Raw genomic sequence first — 14,863 nt, forward strand, 5'->3', positions numbered from 1 at the left:
AACAGGCGTAATTTAAATGAAGAATGGTATCCGGAACGTTTCAGTCCCATGCCATACTAGGCTCTCTCTTCAGAATCATATGCCTAATTTTCAAAATACCTTGTTTCGCACGAACTTTTGGAACTACAATTGGGAGAGAATGAATTGAAAAGGATTTTATTATTTTTACCCTTTTTCCACCTACTCTATACATGCTTTCATCCTGTGGTAGTGTCTAATTGCCTGATATTTTATAAAACATATTGTTTGGTTGTTTGTTTGGAAAGGCACCACTGGTTTGTACTAAAACTCAGTAATATTTTTTTTTCATGTATGTTATCATGGCTACTGGATTTTGTAACAATAATCACTAAATTACTTATAAATGAGTTGAACCTCCACACACCGAGGATTTAAACAAAATACACTTTTTATGACAAAATACTAGAAATGTCTGTGCGGACTGCCTCAAAACAGCTTTATTTCAACAAAATGAGACCATTAAATTTTCAGAAATGACTCAACTGTATTGTACTATCTTAGATAACAACTGTGTTAGATGACAAAGGAAAATCAGGTAGCACACAAAATCGAAGCACTTGCAATATGAAAATATCTGGAGTGGCATCGGACGATCAGAAAATGTGCAGATGGTCTGCACCCTACATTTTAAGTGAGTTATACTCGGTAAACATCAAGTTTGATGGGTTTCTAATGAGATGTGACGTGAACTCGTACTGAGGATGTCGTGTTTAATATCTGGGACAGAAACGTCGTACCGGCCAATCAAATAGTGATGAACACCACAAGTATTAAATGTTTTCCTTTTAGACTTTTTATCTTGACTACTGCCTAGATTTTATCAGTTCTGCAGTGTTCTAATTACGTTTCATATATTCTCAAATTCTGGGAATTTCGAAGTATCGCTTAGAAAGGGACGTTAACAAATTAAAAGTAAAAAAATTAGTTATCTATAGCTTTGAGATCTTTGTACATTACTACTCAGAAAGAGAAAATTAAATATCGGAATGTCAATGTTAGACGACATCTATGTAAAAGCCTAAGTATGTAACAGAAGAATGTGTATTCATTGTCTATTTCATTCCGAATTCACTAAGGTAAATTGGATTTAAGAGTAACAGAATTTAATGGACAAGTCTAGTGTTTTGTATTTTATTGCAGTCGTAAAATTTAGCATCATTTAGATGAAGATAGAATAAAAGTAGTGTAGGGTTTGTTCCAAAATGATATTATATATTATACTGGTCTTTTGGAAACCTGATCACAAAACTCGAGAATAAGAATTTAGGTGTGTAATGGGCAGACCCTGCAGACCTCGCTACGGTGTATCCATCTGCGCCATGAAAACTGATTTGTTCAATGTGCCATAGTTTTCCTTTCCTCTTTTGTCTACCCCGGACTTTATAGAGCAACTCAGTGGGTGTTTCTAGAAAATCAGAGGACGCTTACCCTACCGGTGCATCTGGCCCATGCTCTCAGATTTTAGTGGAGTCAAAGTTGCTCATTTGCTTTTGTTACTTTGTATGTATGATTTTAGTTACTTTATGTTCGTTGTTGTGTATGTCTATTTTCCATGTCTGGTCTTTGTCCCCGGATTACATTATTTTGATTACCGCTGTAACCTTGGTTCCCTTGATTACTCTGCAATATACGTCGGTTTGCTAGGGAACTTTTGAAATTTTGGTATTCAGTAAGTGGAAGGAAGCGTCATATTTCCTATAACACAAGTAATACGTTGGTTGGTTCGTAACATTTGTTGCCTTTGTTAGTGGTTAAAAGCATATATTAAATATTTAAGGATTTTGTTTATTTTATGAAATATGTAGTAATTTATTTCAATTGATTTGTGTTAACTACAGTTTTGTCCAGAAATAAAAGCATGTCACAAATTCATTTCACAGATAAATGGCTTATCTGATGAGCATTGTTGTGCATAATCTAACCATTCATAAAGCACAACTACTGCAATACCACCACATACATCTCTGGTAGGAATCCTACCGAACCAATTGGTAAATGTTAATTCTTCACCGTTAATCCACACCCATTTTCTTTCTATTTTGGTTAATCCAATGAACCGATCGTAAGCATAATCTAAACAGAAAGCATTTTACTCATGTAAAACATTTGTGATTTTTAAATCTAGTGTTACACTGTGAAGTAGTGAAATTTGTTAGTTTGTTAAAATAAGCTGTAGTTCTATTTCATCGATGGTGGCAAAATCAGGTAATTATGTAATCAATAATCGGCAGTGTTTATGAAATTGTACAGTATTCTTCTGATAATATATCGCTCGAATAAGATTAAACAGCAGAAGTGTGAAGATCGGATAACATTTTATTTCATTTCATGTTGTGTTTTGTAAGAAATAAAAAAGAAATATTGACTGCTCAACTTACTTCCACTTCGATCCATTGAGAGGACGACGCATGATATAAACTCCTGTTCCTCCTTTGAATTGATGGCAACAAGGTTTCCACCAAGACTTTCACAAAATGCCTAAAATCACATTTCATCATATATTAAACAAAGAATGAAGTTGTATCTAGACTAGGCTCTTACATTTATTGCATTGACTATCACAATTTTGACATTGTTTCATGTTTGTCATTTCTTCAATTTGTAAAATATTTGTTAATAAATTTATCAGTGCTCTACGATAGTAGACAAATCCTAACAACAGAAATGTAAACACATATTAATTTTTACTTATGAACTTTTGATTTCAGTGTGACATGAAAAGAATATATCATTTTGTGTCGTTTTATATGCCACGATCTTATTAAAATAATGTGTGACCACCCTATGTAAACTGTTTCCATTTAGGACAGAAGAAAAAATGTTTCCCGTAGTCGTAACATCGGGTGCTTTGACAATTATTGAAGTTAATTGGATTCAATATCATTTTAGTTATGAATCTTCCGTCTCTGTCAATCATTAATAGTGAATCAGGGTATGAAAGAGACCACTCAGTGCCCTTAGCTATATTTTAAATTTTTAGGCGAAATAACCTTCCCTATATTCCCGTCTTATTAATTCACCTAATATGTATCTAAATCATTATGTAGTGTTTGTCTAATCGCCCATTTCTATCATTCCATCAGAATAGATAACGAACCTGTGCACTAGTAAAATTCTTTTTATCCTTGCTGAAGAAATATTTCGAGTTTCCATACAAAACAGTGACATTTTTGTCTTCTGAGGTGTTAGCTTTAACGCCTAAATAAAACAAAAATCAGACATTTAAAACTATTGCCCTCAAGATTTGAGGTGTAAATGTACATTGTAATTATAGGAGAAACTTATAGTGTTTGTCTCTGTATTTGCACTATATAGTATAATATTCATGAAAGAAAGTCCGCAATATAGTTCTGATGTCTGAACAAATTCTTCACTAGGTTCTTGCATACCTTGATATTGCATACCTTGATATTAATATCATTAATTTAACAAGACCGACGAAACAAATTAACCCACTTTAAACCGTTAAAATCTATCGTGCTTAAAGTGTTATATACATTTCTGATATTGCTTTTCAGAAAAAAAAGTAGCCAAATTAACTATTTGGACCTTACTTTGTTGTCATAAAAACATAATGGAACAGTCACAATAAATATTGTTCGAACTGTTTAATTTAGATTAGATCATTTATGCAGTTTGAAAAAAAAAAACAACACTTTCCTCAGGTGGCAAAAACTCGAATCAAAAGTTATTTCACAAATGGAAAATATGTGGTAGAAATGGTCTGAGAAATTGGTAAAATTGTGTTCGCTATTTGTTGTCTTTATCATCATTCCCACTAAATGTCGACGGTCATGTTACAGTTCCCGTCAATTTCTGATCTTCGAAAAGTAGTGAAACCAGAAACAAACCGTTCATGTCTATCAGTAAAGTGGTCGATCGAATGGTGTAGACTGTAATATGTATTGTGCTGAATAAGATATGTTTTCAAACACTATACTGTAGTATATAAGAGTAACTCTTTCTTTGTACATGTGTACAATGTTGATCTGGGGCCAACTTAAGCCTACCCTGTTGTGTGAGTGTCATTATTGGAGACCCATTAGTGACCTTGAGAATATACATTTTTTCATCCTGGTGAGGTTGTTGTCTCTTTGTCATATTTATCATATCTATTATCATTATTTAGTAGGAATGTATTTTTTTACTTTCAAATTTTCCCATCTCAAAATATACAGACCAGTAAAACTGACAGTAAGAATTTATGTATTTGTCCAGTAGAAGCAAATCTACTTTATTGCTGACAGGACAAGCATTTGATAAACGTTTACGCTACTAATTCAAGACTATCAAGCCATACTTACATGTCGGCATTATTCTGTTCCACTGACCGGTAGATGTACATGTAGTTTTATCATAACCACAGAGCGTAAACTTGTCGTTACATGTGAAAGTAGCAGTTGCACCAACGAGTGGTTTTCCGACGTCTACTTGTCCGTTAGGTAGAACAAAGATGTTAGAGTGCTTCGAATTTGCTACATTAGATAATAATACATTTGTTGAATGATATTATACCATCGATGTGTGACATGAATTCTTCATTAAACAAGTCATAATTCAGTAGAACAGTTGTGCAGATGAGGTATATATTGGACTTTTTTTAAACTCCTGATTGCTGACATTGAAAAACATTTTGTGGCTTCTTTGTTTTTATTGTTTTCATTGTCGATTTTGTTTATTGACTTAATTCCCTTCAGGAACTAAACTTATTGAAAATGTTTAAGTGCGTCGAAACCACGAACATGACCCAAAAAAAGGAATTTGAAAAGCATTATGAATTCAACATTGTTAAGTGTCAGTTTCTGTAGGAATCAAACAGTGGGTGAAACATTGAATAAAACACACCATTTTTGAAAGTGTAATTTGACTATTTGCACCATCAGTTATACTGAGTTATAATATCATTGAAATGCACTGAAAATGGAGATTTCAAGGGTAGATGATTCAAAAACCTCATTTTTAAACATTCTATTGAAAAAAATTCTAAACCAATCAAATGATGCAGACATTGAATAGTGGTCTTTTCAAGTAAAGAAATCACCATTAAGTGAAATTATCTTATCAAATCGGTAGGTTTTTTTTTACATGCTTGTTTAAGATTTTTCCATGTTTGCCTGATTCTTACAGTGTGTATACTTAATTCTTTACCGGGTCTTACTGAACAGTACTTCACTCTTGGTCGGTAATTATATAGTCGAATCCTTGGATTATGATATCGTTCTTTTGGGGCGTGCGGAAAACGCCTGGCTGTAAATAAAAAATACGATGGGTTTCAATTTTCTAGTTTTTACCTTGGTATTCCCATTTGTTACACTTACTTCCCTTTTGACTTCAGCCTAGAAATTATCAGTCCGGTAATTTTGTTATTAACCTTCATTAATTAAGCAATCGCGGGTAAAAAATGAAGAAAGTGTAACAATGGGCACTAATAATTAACCTCTAACTTCTTGAATCATTAAAAGTTTTGCAAATTAATATCCCAGTGAAAAGATATATGGCCTTCATTTACATTCATTATTTTCAATGTTGTCTTACTATTCTGTTTCCAATAAAGTACACCTCCGCGGTCCCCAGTGGACCCCTGTTGCTTTGCATGATATGCTTTATCCTGTCTAGTGAGGTTGCCAGTGGCCCTCGACATTATTTTTTCTTGCGTTGGTTTAGTTTCCGATATAGATATTCGTATTTGAGTGTTTGTCTAACTAAAAAGGGACCAGTGTAAAGAAATGTAACGAGCAATGCTCACAACACCCAATGCGCAAGCATTTACACACTTTAGACAAATTCTATTCAGTACATGTATGAACCCAAATAAAATATTGCCCATTGAACGATGTGTGTGAAAAAGTCTATGATTTATAAATAATATACATACCGTCTACATTTTGAATTGTTGTATAGAAAAGCAGTAACAGCAGTCCAAGTTTGACTATCATTGAACTGATGTCTAAGTTCATTTTACTAAAATCTTAGCGTGTTAAAATTCAGTAGCTGGTATTAAATATTGACTTAATATTCAAATTTCTAGTAAACTGAAATAGACGGAAAAATCACTAAAAAATATGATAGTTGCTTTGATGCGTAAAAATGTGACAATCAAGTAAAGGAAAACATATGTCGCCTTACGTTTGTTATTACCTGACAAAAATATCCCGAATTATTCTTAATATTTTATGTTATAAAAAGAAACTTTTTATTTTTTTGGTTGAGAAATCAATTCGCATTCGTCTTAGGGTTTTTAAAATAAGATACTATGATTAGACGGGGAACAGGATATTTTGAATCCTTGAACAAAAACTTGATCAAGATAACAGGCAACGCATTATAAATAGCAAGAACTATGCACACGAATTTTAAGTACAATATTGAACGCAGAAACTGAAGGGTAACAAGAGGCTCCCATGAACATGAATCGCTCATCTGGTTGAATTCCGTCTTTTAAAGACAATACATTTAACAAGAAGTTGTCTAACAAGTTTGATTCAAGATGACTTTGGTAGGACTTATCATAAGGATCATTTCAGCAATTGAAAGTTTCTATCTATCATAGTTTTCAAGCCATTGGCTGAAAACTATAAAAAAAAATTCCTTTTTTTCCCATTTCAAGGGCAATAAGTCTTATAAGGAGTCGTCTGACAACTTTTATGCCTGAAGACTTTTGTAGTCCTAAAAATAAGATATCATTTTAGCTATTGAAAGAATTTGGCTAAACCTAACAGTTTTGAAAATATATGCGAACAACCACTGTCTAACCCCTATGTTCTGTGTTTACGAACGGTTGCCATGTTTTTCTACGAATCAAAAATTCCCACATCAGTTCTATGAAGGATATTGAGAGGAACATTCGTATCAAGTTTCGTTTCAATTGGTAAAAATGTGTCAGAGGAGAAGAAAAACTTTGAAAAAGGGCAATAACTTCAATATGGCTTAATGAATTGAAATGAAACTTTAACTGCAGATAGATCGCATCATGCTGGACAATTTTTGCCCATGTCAGAATTTAGCTAAACCTATCGGTTTTGGAGGTATATGCCAAAAAAACTACTTTCTAACTGCTATGTTCTGTGTTTAGGAACGGTTGCCATGTTTTTCAACGGATCAAAAATCCCAACATCAATTCTAGGCAGGATACTCCAAGGAACATTCATAGCAAGTTTTGTTTCAATTGGTAGAGTAGTGTCAGAGGAGAAGATTTTTTTCTTTCCAGTGATAAGACATATTATTTTTCATCCACATTTTCCAGAAACCAACTATTTAAAAAAAATCCATACCCCCCGAAAATCAAATGACTCTAAAATGAGTATCTTATGTAAGGTTTGGCATCACGTTTGACCTGTAATATAAAACAAAAACCCTTAGCACGGGCTGACAAAATATTGCAACATACGAATGGAAATGAACATTGTCTTCTACGTTTTGCACAATGTATGCTGTAACTTATGTCTCATGATCGTAAAGGATCTTATCCGTATGCAGAGGGTTTTTTGTCAGCATTTTCGAGTTATTCATAAGACTTTTATGCTATACTAATTAATATATATTCAAATGTTTTTCTTAGTATGCCAACTCCCTGTTAAAAACTTACCGACCATACTGACATTTTATTGCTAAAAAGCATTTGCCAACATCTTCGAGTTATTAATAAGACTTTTACACAAGTTACACAAGATATAGTGAACATAACAAATGCATCAGTGTAAAACCTAAATACACATTTGTGGTGCCAACTACCATTCAGTTAAAATATACAGCGCAAACTAAATACAAATAAGCACTGCAAAGAAGTAAAAATCGATAATCATTAAGTTCGGTGGGTTCTGAACCAAATAAGACGTTAAATCTAACTAAATTATCCTGCCTCATCTTAGATTTGAATTTATTTCGGTCAACCAAATTGTGATGATGGCTATGAAAGTACTTCTGTGATTACACGAACAAAGATAGAACATAACTATGTTTAAGAATCTAACTTGTATTTCGTCCTACAAGGACAGTCATTGTACAAATTTCATAAACGACAGTAGCGAATCAACTGTGGAATACATACTCCATAGGCTGAAAATCATAATGTCCTTTGTCCTCTATGTATTGCCTGCGATATAGGTATGAAGAATATTTTGTATCAATTACATTTTTTATTTCATTTTGGTTATTAGTATTTAAGTGTAATTCATCTTTGAAATAAGAATTATTCATAGATAATGCATCATCTTTGTTACAGATATTGAAACTAAATGAACGAGGTAGTAGTTTGTTAACTTTTAATAGTACCCTTTTAAAAACCTTCCTTCATGCACGTATGCTAAAAAAACGCCCACGAATGGGGCAAAGCTTATTACCATAAGTGTTCCAATGGCCTACGAGAGAAACTATCCTCCTAATCCAACTGATGTTCTATTTAGAAAATCTTACATTTTAATAGCAGTACGACTCAGAGGACTTATTGATACAAAGTTTTGTTTATCACTTAATACGCCAGTTCTCTACCTTTTACACGGTGAGCATATCTTCTAGGCCCTGTTTGTATGGGAAAAAAAACAATGTTGAATAAGATCAAGTATAACTGGGTTTTGCTTGCCGTGTGGTGTAACTTCTTATAGTGTTAGAAAATATAAAAAAAAAAAAAAACAAAAGATGTTACTTCCGTTTGGTTTTTGATTTTTATAATCAACAAATGAGTCACGTCACTTATAAAGTTATAGTGAGTGTTTATAACTACATTTTGCAAACTCATCAACATACCTTTACATTATCTTTAAACAATCCTAACTTTGGGGATTTGATACATTGCATCTACCGCAAAGAACTTGAGATATACTACAGACACTGTGAAGACAGCCTAATATCTTGACCAATACTTAGGTACTGTTGACCACACTTTACGACAAACGTGATGACATTTCATTCAGAATTGTCAACTTTCCTTTTATTTGTGGCAACATCCCTTCAGCACCTGCGTATGGAGTGTTCATATCACAACTCATAGGTTATGCCAGAGCTTGCCGAAACTACGAAGAGGTTTTGCATCGCGCAAGAATTCTAACAAATAAGCTTCTGGAACAGGGTTATGTTGTTAGAAGATTGAAGTCTTCACTACAGAAATGTTATGGTTGTCATCATGAACTCGTGGATCGTTATTGTGTTCCATTTCGTTGAATAAATCAGTTTATATTTGCATCCTGAAAACTGATTTATTCAACGTGTCATAGTTTTCCTTTCCTCGTTTGTCTACCCCGTACTTGATTTTTTATGAGCAACTCGTCGGGTGTTTCTAGAAAAGCAGAGGACGCTTACCCTATTGGTGCGCCTGGTCCATGCTCCCAATTTTTAGTGGAGTCCGAGGTGCTTATTTGCTTTTGTTACTTTATATGTATGATTTTAGTTACTTCTTCGCTGTGTATGTCTGTTTTCCATGTCTGATCATTGTCCCTGGATTACATTCTTTAGAATATTGGTTCCGTTGATTATACTTTAATAAGAACAAGCGTGCAATTTCCTATTGATGAAAGTGAAAGCCAAGATATCTTCACCTAAAAGAAGTAAAGATAAAAACTCTTGTTATTTATATCATAAACCATACTGTTCTACAAAAAAGAAGAAAATTATGTCTATGGGAAATTTCTTCACTTGTATGATTCAGAAGGGAATTGCAATAATAACATAAAACAAAAAAACAGACAAAAATTATATTCACATTTTTATCATATCTTTGGTATTGAGTAATTTTGTATACAATTGAGTGTTAGATATAGACCTTCCTACATATTTGAGTTGCATGTTACTGGTGAAAGATTAATCATTAAAACACGTGTACAGCATAAAAAAATTGATTGCTATTTTGTATTCTATAATGGCATTATAGAAAGTAAAACCAAAGAAACCATTATTAGAACAAGGAAATTGATATCCTTAATTCTTGGAATAAAGACTATTTTGCCTGATTCAGCTATAACAAGTACCCACGCGAACAGATAACCAAAGGAATAAATAGGCAACCCGGATTCCACAAAAAAGCATAATCAAGGTTTGGACCAGAGGCTCTGGTAGCGTAAGTATGCCCATTTTATCTACAAACATTTATATTATACTGCGGGGCAATAATGGAAGTAATCAATTTAGAATAATGTTCAACTAGTTTATTTCACATATGAACTTTCTTGGATAATCGCAAGCAGTTGCATTTGTTCCAGGTGTCCACAAATAGCCTGTGCTTGCAATCATGGCCATGCATATACCATCTAATTCAGTCAGTCTGTATTCGAAACTTAAACTTTCACCATTGGACCACTCCCATTCATCTTTATCGTTTTTAGTCAAACCAATGTATCGATATTCACCTGAAGTATATTTATCATTTTCAGTCAAACCAATGTATCGATATTCACCTGAAGAATATTTATCATTTTTAGTCAAACCAATGTATCGATATTCACCTGAAGTATATTTATCATTTTGGTCATCATACTTGTCTAAATTGTATAAACTAGGAGCACAAAAACACTTTGTGATATGGATACGTAGTGTAAAATAAGTTATTCAGTGTTTGATAAGACTACACCATGTTTTGTACTTTAAATCAGAGACTTTCAACATTACATTCTGCTGCAAAGGTTCCTTCACTGGCGAGAATTTGAATTTTTTATAGCTTTAAGAAACGTTTAAAAGAGTAAACCTGGCAACCAAGTTATAGCGGTAATTAAAAGAATGTAATCCAGGGACAAAGACCAGACATGAAAAACAGACATACACAACAAAGAACATAAAGTAACTAAAAACACCCGCCGAATTGCTCATAAAAAGTCAAGTCGGGGGTAGACAAACGAGGAAAGGAAAACTATGACCCGTTGAATAAATCAGTTTTCATAGTGCAAATGGATACATCATAACGATCCACGAGTTCATGATGACGACCATAAAACGTCTGTAGTGATGACTACAATCGAAATGGAAGCAGTTATCAAGGAAGCATCCTAGCCATTCCTCATGAATAAATTAATTTGCAGTTGGTCATACCAGAACATTAAGTTACAAATTCGTAACGTTCATTGTAATATAAAATATTTGAATCAAAACGTACTAGGCATGTTTTAAAAAAAGCTAAATTATATTTTAGAAATTATATTACATAATCTCTGGCAACATCCCTTCAGCAAGAGCGTATTGAGTGTTCATATCACAGCTTATACGTTACGCAGACTTTTTGTATCGGCTACACTAGTTATGATTAGGTTTTCTGGAACCAGTTTATGTTACTACAAGATTGAATTCATCATAACAGAACTTTTATGGTCGTCATCATGAACTCGTGGATCGTTATGGTGTATCTTTCTGCACTATGAAATCTGATTTGTTTAAAGTGTCATGGTTTTTCGTTTCTTCTTTCGTCTACCCCGGACTTGACTTCTTATGAACATCTCGGCGGGTGTTTCTAGAAAAGCAGAGGACGCTTACCCTACCGGTGCATCTGGTCCATGCTTCCAGACTTTAGTGGAGTCCGAGTTGATCATTTACTTTTGTTACTTTATGTATTTGTTTTGTTTTATGTTCTTTGTTGTGTGTGTCTGTCTTCCATGTCTGATCTGTGTCCTTGGATTACATTCCTTTAACTTCCTCTAGAATCTTGGTTCCCTTGATTACTCTTTATCAATATGATTAATCAATTTTGTACAGACGGAATCGATTAAATAAAATTACGTTTGATGTATTTGTCCATATTATACGCTACGCATGATACAAATTCTTGTTCTTCTCTAGAATTTATAGCAACCAAGTTTCCACCAAGACCTTCACAAAATTTCTACAAATAAGATATAAACAATGTATTGAGATATGACAACAAGAAACTGTGACAACAAGAAACTATGAGTTCCCAAGGAAGAGATACGAACGAAGAAATAAAACGGACGGACAAACTGAACAACATAAGACTGGTAACATAATTATTTATCTTGATTATGGATCTATGATATGTAATTTATGTTATTTCATTTATAAATTTGTACTAAAAGACACGATAATAATTGCACAAACCTTTTCACTATAATCTTCATCATAATATTCTACAAATCATATTTTTTATCACCTAAAGATGCCAATATTGTTGTCTGTTTAAACAAACCCACCTGAGAGCCATTGAAACTTCTTTTTATTGTGCTGAAGTAGTATAAAGAGTTCCCTTGTCCAACAGTAAAATTCTTAGCACTAATAATGTCTTCCGTGATGCCTACAATTAATAAACCTTATTAACATGGTTCTGCAAGTCGAATGATATGTCATTCGTAGGATAATTCTGAATGTACCCTTTAACATAAAAATAATTTAAATTAAAGAATGTTAAACGGTTCTTTGATGTAGAATATCCGCGTACTTTAGTAAAGATGTGAGGATCCTAATCTTTATCGCGAAACCTAATAAATGAAATTATATATGTACTTTTCTTTGTATCACTGATAAACCAAGGGTGTATAAATTGATATAAGTATGCACCAAATCTTAATTTCCTTGATTTAATATATAATCGTTAATATTTTTGACATATATAGAATATGTAGAAGGTTGTACTCACATACAGGCATTGAACCATCCCACTGGCCGCTTAAATTACACGTTATTACGTCATTACCACATAGCGTATATTTAGTATTACACGAGAAAGCAGCTGTGTTTCCAGGGACTGGTTTCCAGACCTCTACTTGTCCATTAAGTAGATTGTTAATGTCAGAGTACTTTGCTATATGAAGACAAATGTACCATTATGTTCAACAGCCTTAAAAAGCAGTGTTCCTTTTTTTTTTTTTTTTTTTTTTTTTTTTTTAGAAAATAGCAATAGTGTATTATTTATTAGCAAAATAAACCATTTCTGAATGAATATAAATATCAAATGTATCTATATAGAGTTTTTTACAATAATAATGAATTTATTGTAAATTTATGGAAATGCGAAAATCTGCATAAATGTAAATACTCTCCCGTTTCAGTAAAACAATTCAAAATGTTGTTGCTATAGCAACAATTAGCGAAATAATGCAACTAATTATCGTGTAAATTGTTACAAACCAGGTCTTCTGGGACAACTGTAGTGATTCGACTTGTAATGATTATATATATTTATTGCCGATCTGTGGAACCCTCTGTGTCCGTGACTAAATGTGAATAGTCGTACTAAAAATAAATCAATAACTTGTTACATGCAGTTATAAATGAATAGTTTTCGGCATGACAAGTAATGATTTTGCTTTCTTAAACATAGTTTAAGTTTTGTCAACAATCTTCTTACCTCTGTGAAAGTCATGATGACCGTCTTTCCCTCGTGAGTATCTAAATGATCGTCCCTTGGCGATCTCTCTTATGAATCTCTGGTCAAAATTGCCTATATATAATTTATAAATGCACATCTTCTCTAAGATTATTTCTCTGTTTGAAAAGACTATTATTTGATCTCAGCATCACTAGATTTGTTCATAATTTTTTAATTGAATGTAAGAACAATGAGGGTTTTAACAAAGGTGTCTGCCCTTGAAATGGTTATTAACAGTGCATTTAAAAAAAATCTTAACTCAATTTACCAATATAATTCGAAAAATCTTATCTTTTTTTATTTGATAAGTCTAATGACACTTTCAAAATGGTGTTCATCAACAGTCTAATGCTTACAAAGACTGATACTTAAGCTCCCCGAACACGTTCCTGTACAAATACACTGTTAAAATTGCACCCGTCTAAACAAACTCTCTCTGAATAAGTGGTTTCAACCAGACATTTTGACAAGTTTCTTAAAATTAAGTTAAATATATTTTGAACCCAGCTTAACAAAACCAATTTTAAACGGGTTCCGGTTTAAGGCAGTTTCAATGTTTGGTTAAGAAACGACCAACTAAACCGGCATATCTAATCTTACAATGCATGCGAAAATATCAATATATTATAAATCATGTCCTTGTAAGAATGAAGTTTCAACGCTTGCATACATTTACAATGTCTTATTCAATAGCGATTTCTTATCGTACTTGAGTCTTACCGTCTGTCTGGAGAAAGAAGAAAGTTATTAGCTTCAAAAGGAGAACCAGTTTAAACATCCTGAGTCCCTTGGTATACAAAATTAATTTTGTCGTTTAACGGGAATCCGATATGTACGTAATAGTGAATGCTTTTCTTTTAGATTATTGATTTAGCGTGATAATATTAAGAAATGATAATTTCAACAATACTTACACATATTGAAGACGGAAAACACGCGTTACAATCCAATTCATTTACATATCCTACTATTTTTCTTCTGTTTCTCGTGTCTCTTAGTATTGGTACATTCGAGGATTTGTCCTCTGTTTCTCGTGTCTCTTAGTATTGGTACATTTGAGGATTTGTCTTCTGTTTCTCGTGTCTCTTAGTATTGGTACATTCGAGGATTTGTCTTCTGTTTCTCGTGTCTCTTAGTATTGGTACATTCGAGGAAACAAGATACTGTTGTTGATATATTAGCACGGTTCTGTTTATTCTGAAGTCACTTGAAACTGAACAAAAAACGTTATGGACTTTACAAACTTGTTTTGATGTCTATTTTAGTTGGCGTTTTTGTCATAAATAACGTAATTAAATATGCAAGGCGTTTATATCATCTCCTGGTATGTGTTTTATATACTGTTATGGTATAAGTGGTGAGTGATCTGATTAATTGCATTAAAAACAAAACTTTTTTTAATATTTTGGAACGAATCAAAATGGGGATCGCTTAGTTAATAAATGTTGAAGAACATGTTAGCTGACATAAATATAATCGGCTTGACGATTATTAAACAATATGGCGATAGGCCAAAATAATATATATATAAGGTTGTTCTTTAAC

At 32.9% G+C, this 14,863-nt stretch overlaps 2 protein-coding genes across 4 annotated transcripts; both read right to left on the minus strand.

Moving 5' to 3' along the window:
* Window positions 1-1,790: 1,790 nt before the first annotated feature.
* On the minus strand, window positions 1,791-6,059 carry LOC148603776 (uncharacterized). Its single transcript, XM_088552610.1, has 6 exons — window positions 5,897-6,059; window positions 5,170-5,268; window positions 4,326-4,496; window positions 3,119-3,219; window positions 2,400-2,499; window positions 1,791-2,094 (listed from the first exon to the last, which is right to left on the minus strand). Exons 1-6 carry the CDS (start codon window positions 5,976-5,978, stop codon window positions 1,883-1,885), a joined length of 765 nt encoding a protein of 254 aa, XP_088408736.1. The 5' UTR covers window positions 5,979-6,059; the 3' UTR covers window positions 1,791-1,882.
* Window positions 6,060-10,142: 4,083 nt separating this feature from the next.
* LOC148603777 (killer cell lectin-like receptor subfamily G member 1) lies at window positions 10,143-14,445 on the minus strand. Of its 3 annotated transcripts, XM_088553533.1 has the most exons (7): window positions 14,039-14,206; window positions 13,298-13,390; window positions 13,078-13,182; window positions 12,587-12,751; window positions 12,144-12,244; window positions 11,716-11,818; window positions 10,143-10,358 (listed from the first exon to the last, which is right to left on the minus strand). In XM_088553533.1, exons 1-7 carry the CDS (start codon window positions 14,094-14,096, stop codon window positions 10,153-10,155), a joined length of 831 nt encoding a protein of 276 aa, XP_088409659.1. In that variant the 5' UTR covers window positions 14,097-14,206; the 3' UTR covers window positions 10,143-10,152. The 3 variants fall into 3 exon arrangements, with proteins under 3 accessions (XP_088409659.1, XP_088409661.1, XP_088409660.1); XM_088553535.1 differs by lacking the exons at window positions 13,298-13,390; window positions 14,039-14,206 and adding an exon at window positions 14,233-14,445; XM_088553534.1 differs by lacking the exon at window positions 13,298-13,390 and having other exon boundaries at window positions 14,039-14,204.
* Window positions 14,446-14,863: the final 418 nt, after the last annotated feature.

The sequence above is a fragment of the Perna viridis genome, chromosome 11 (genome assembly GCF_037379345.1).
Source record: "Perna viridis isolate PV_CMFRI_1.1 ecotype Kerala chromosome 11, ASM3737934v1, whole genome shotgun sequence".
Taxonomy (NCBI): domain Eukaryota; kingdom Metazoa; phylum Mollusca; class Bivalvia; order Mytilida; family Mytilidae; genus Perna; species Perna viridis.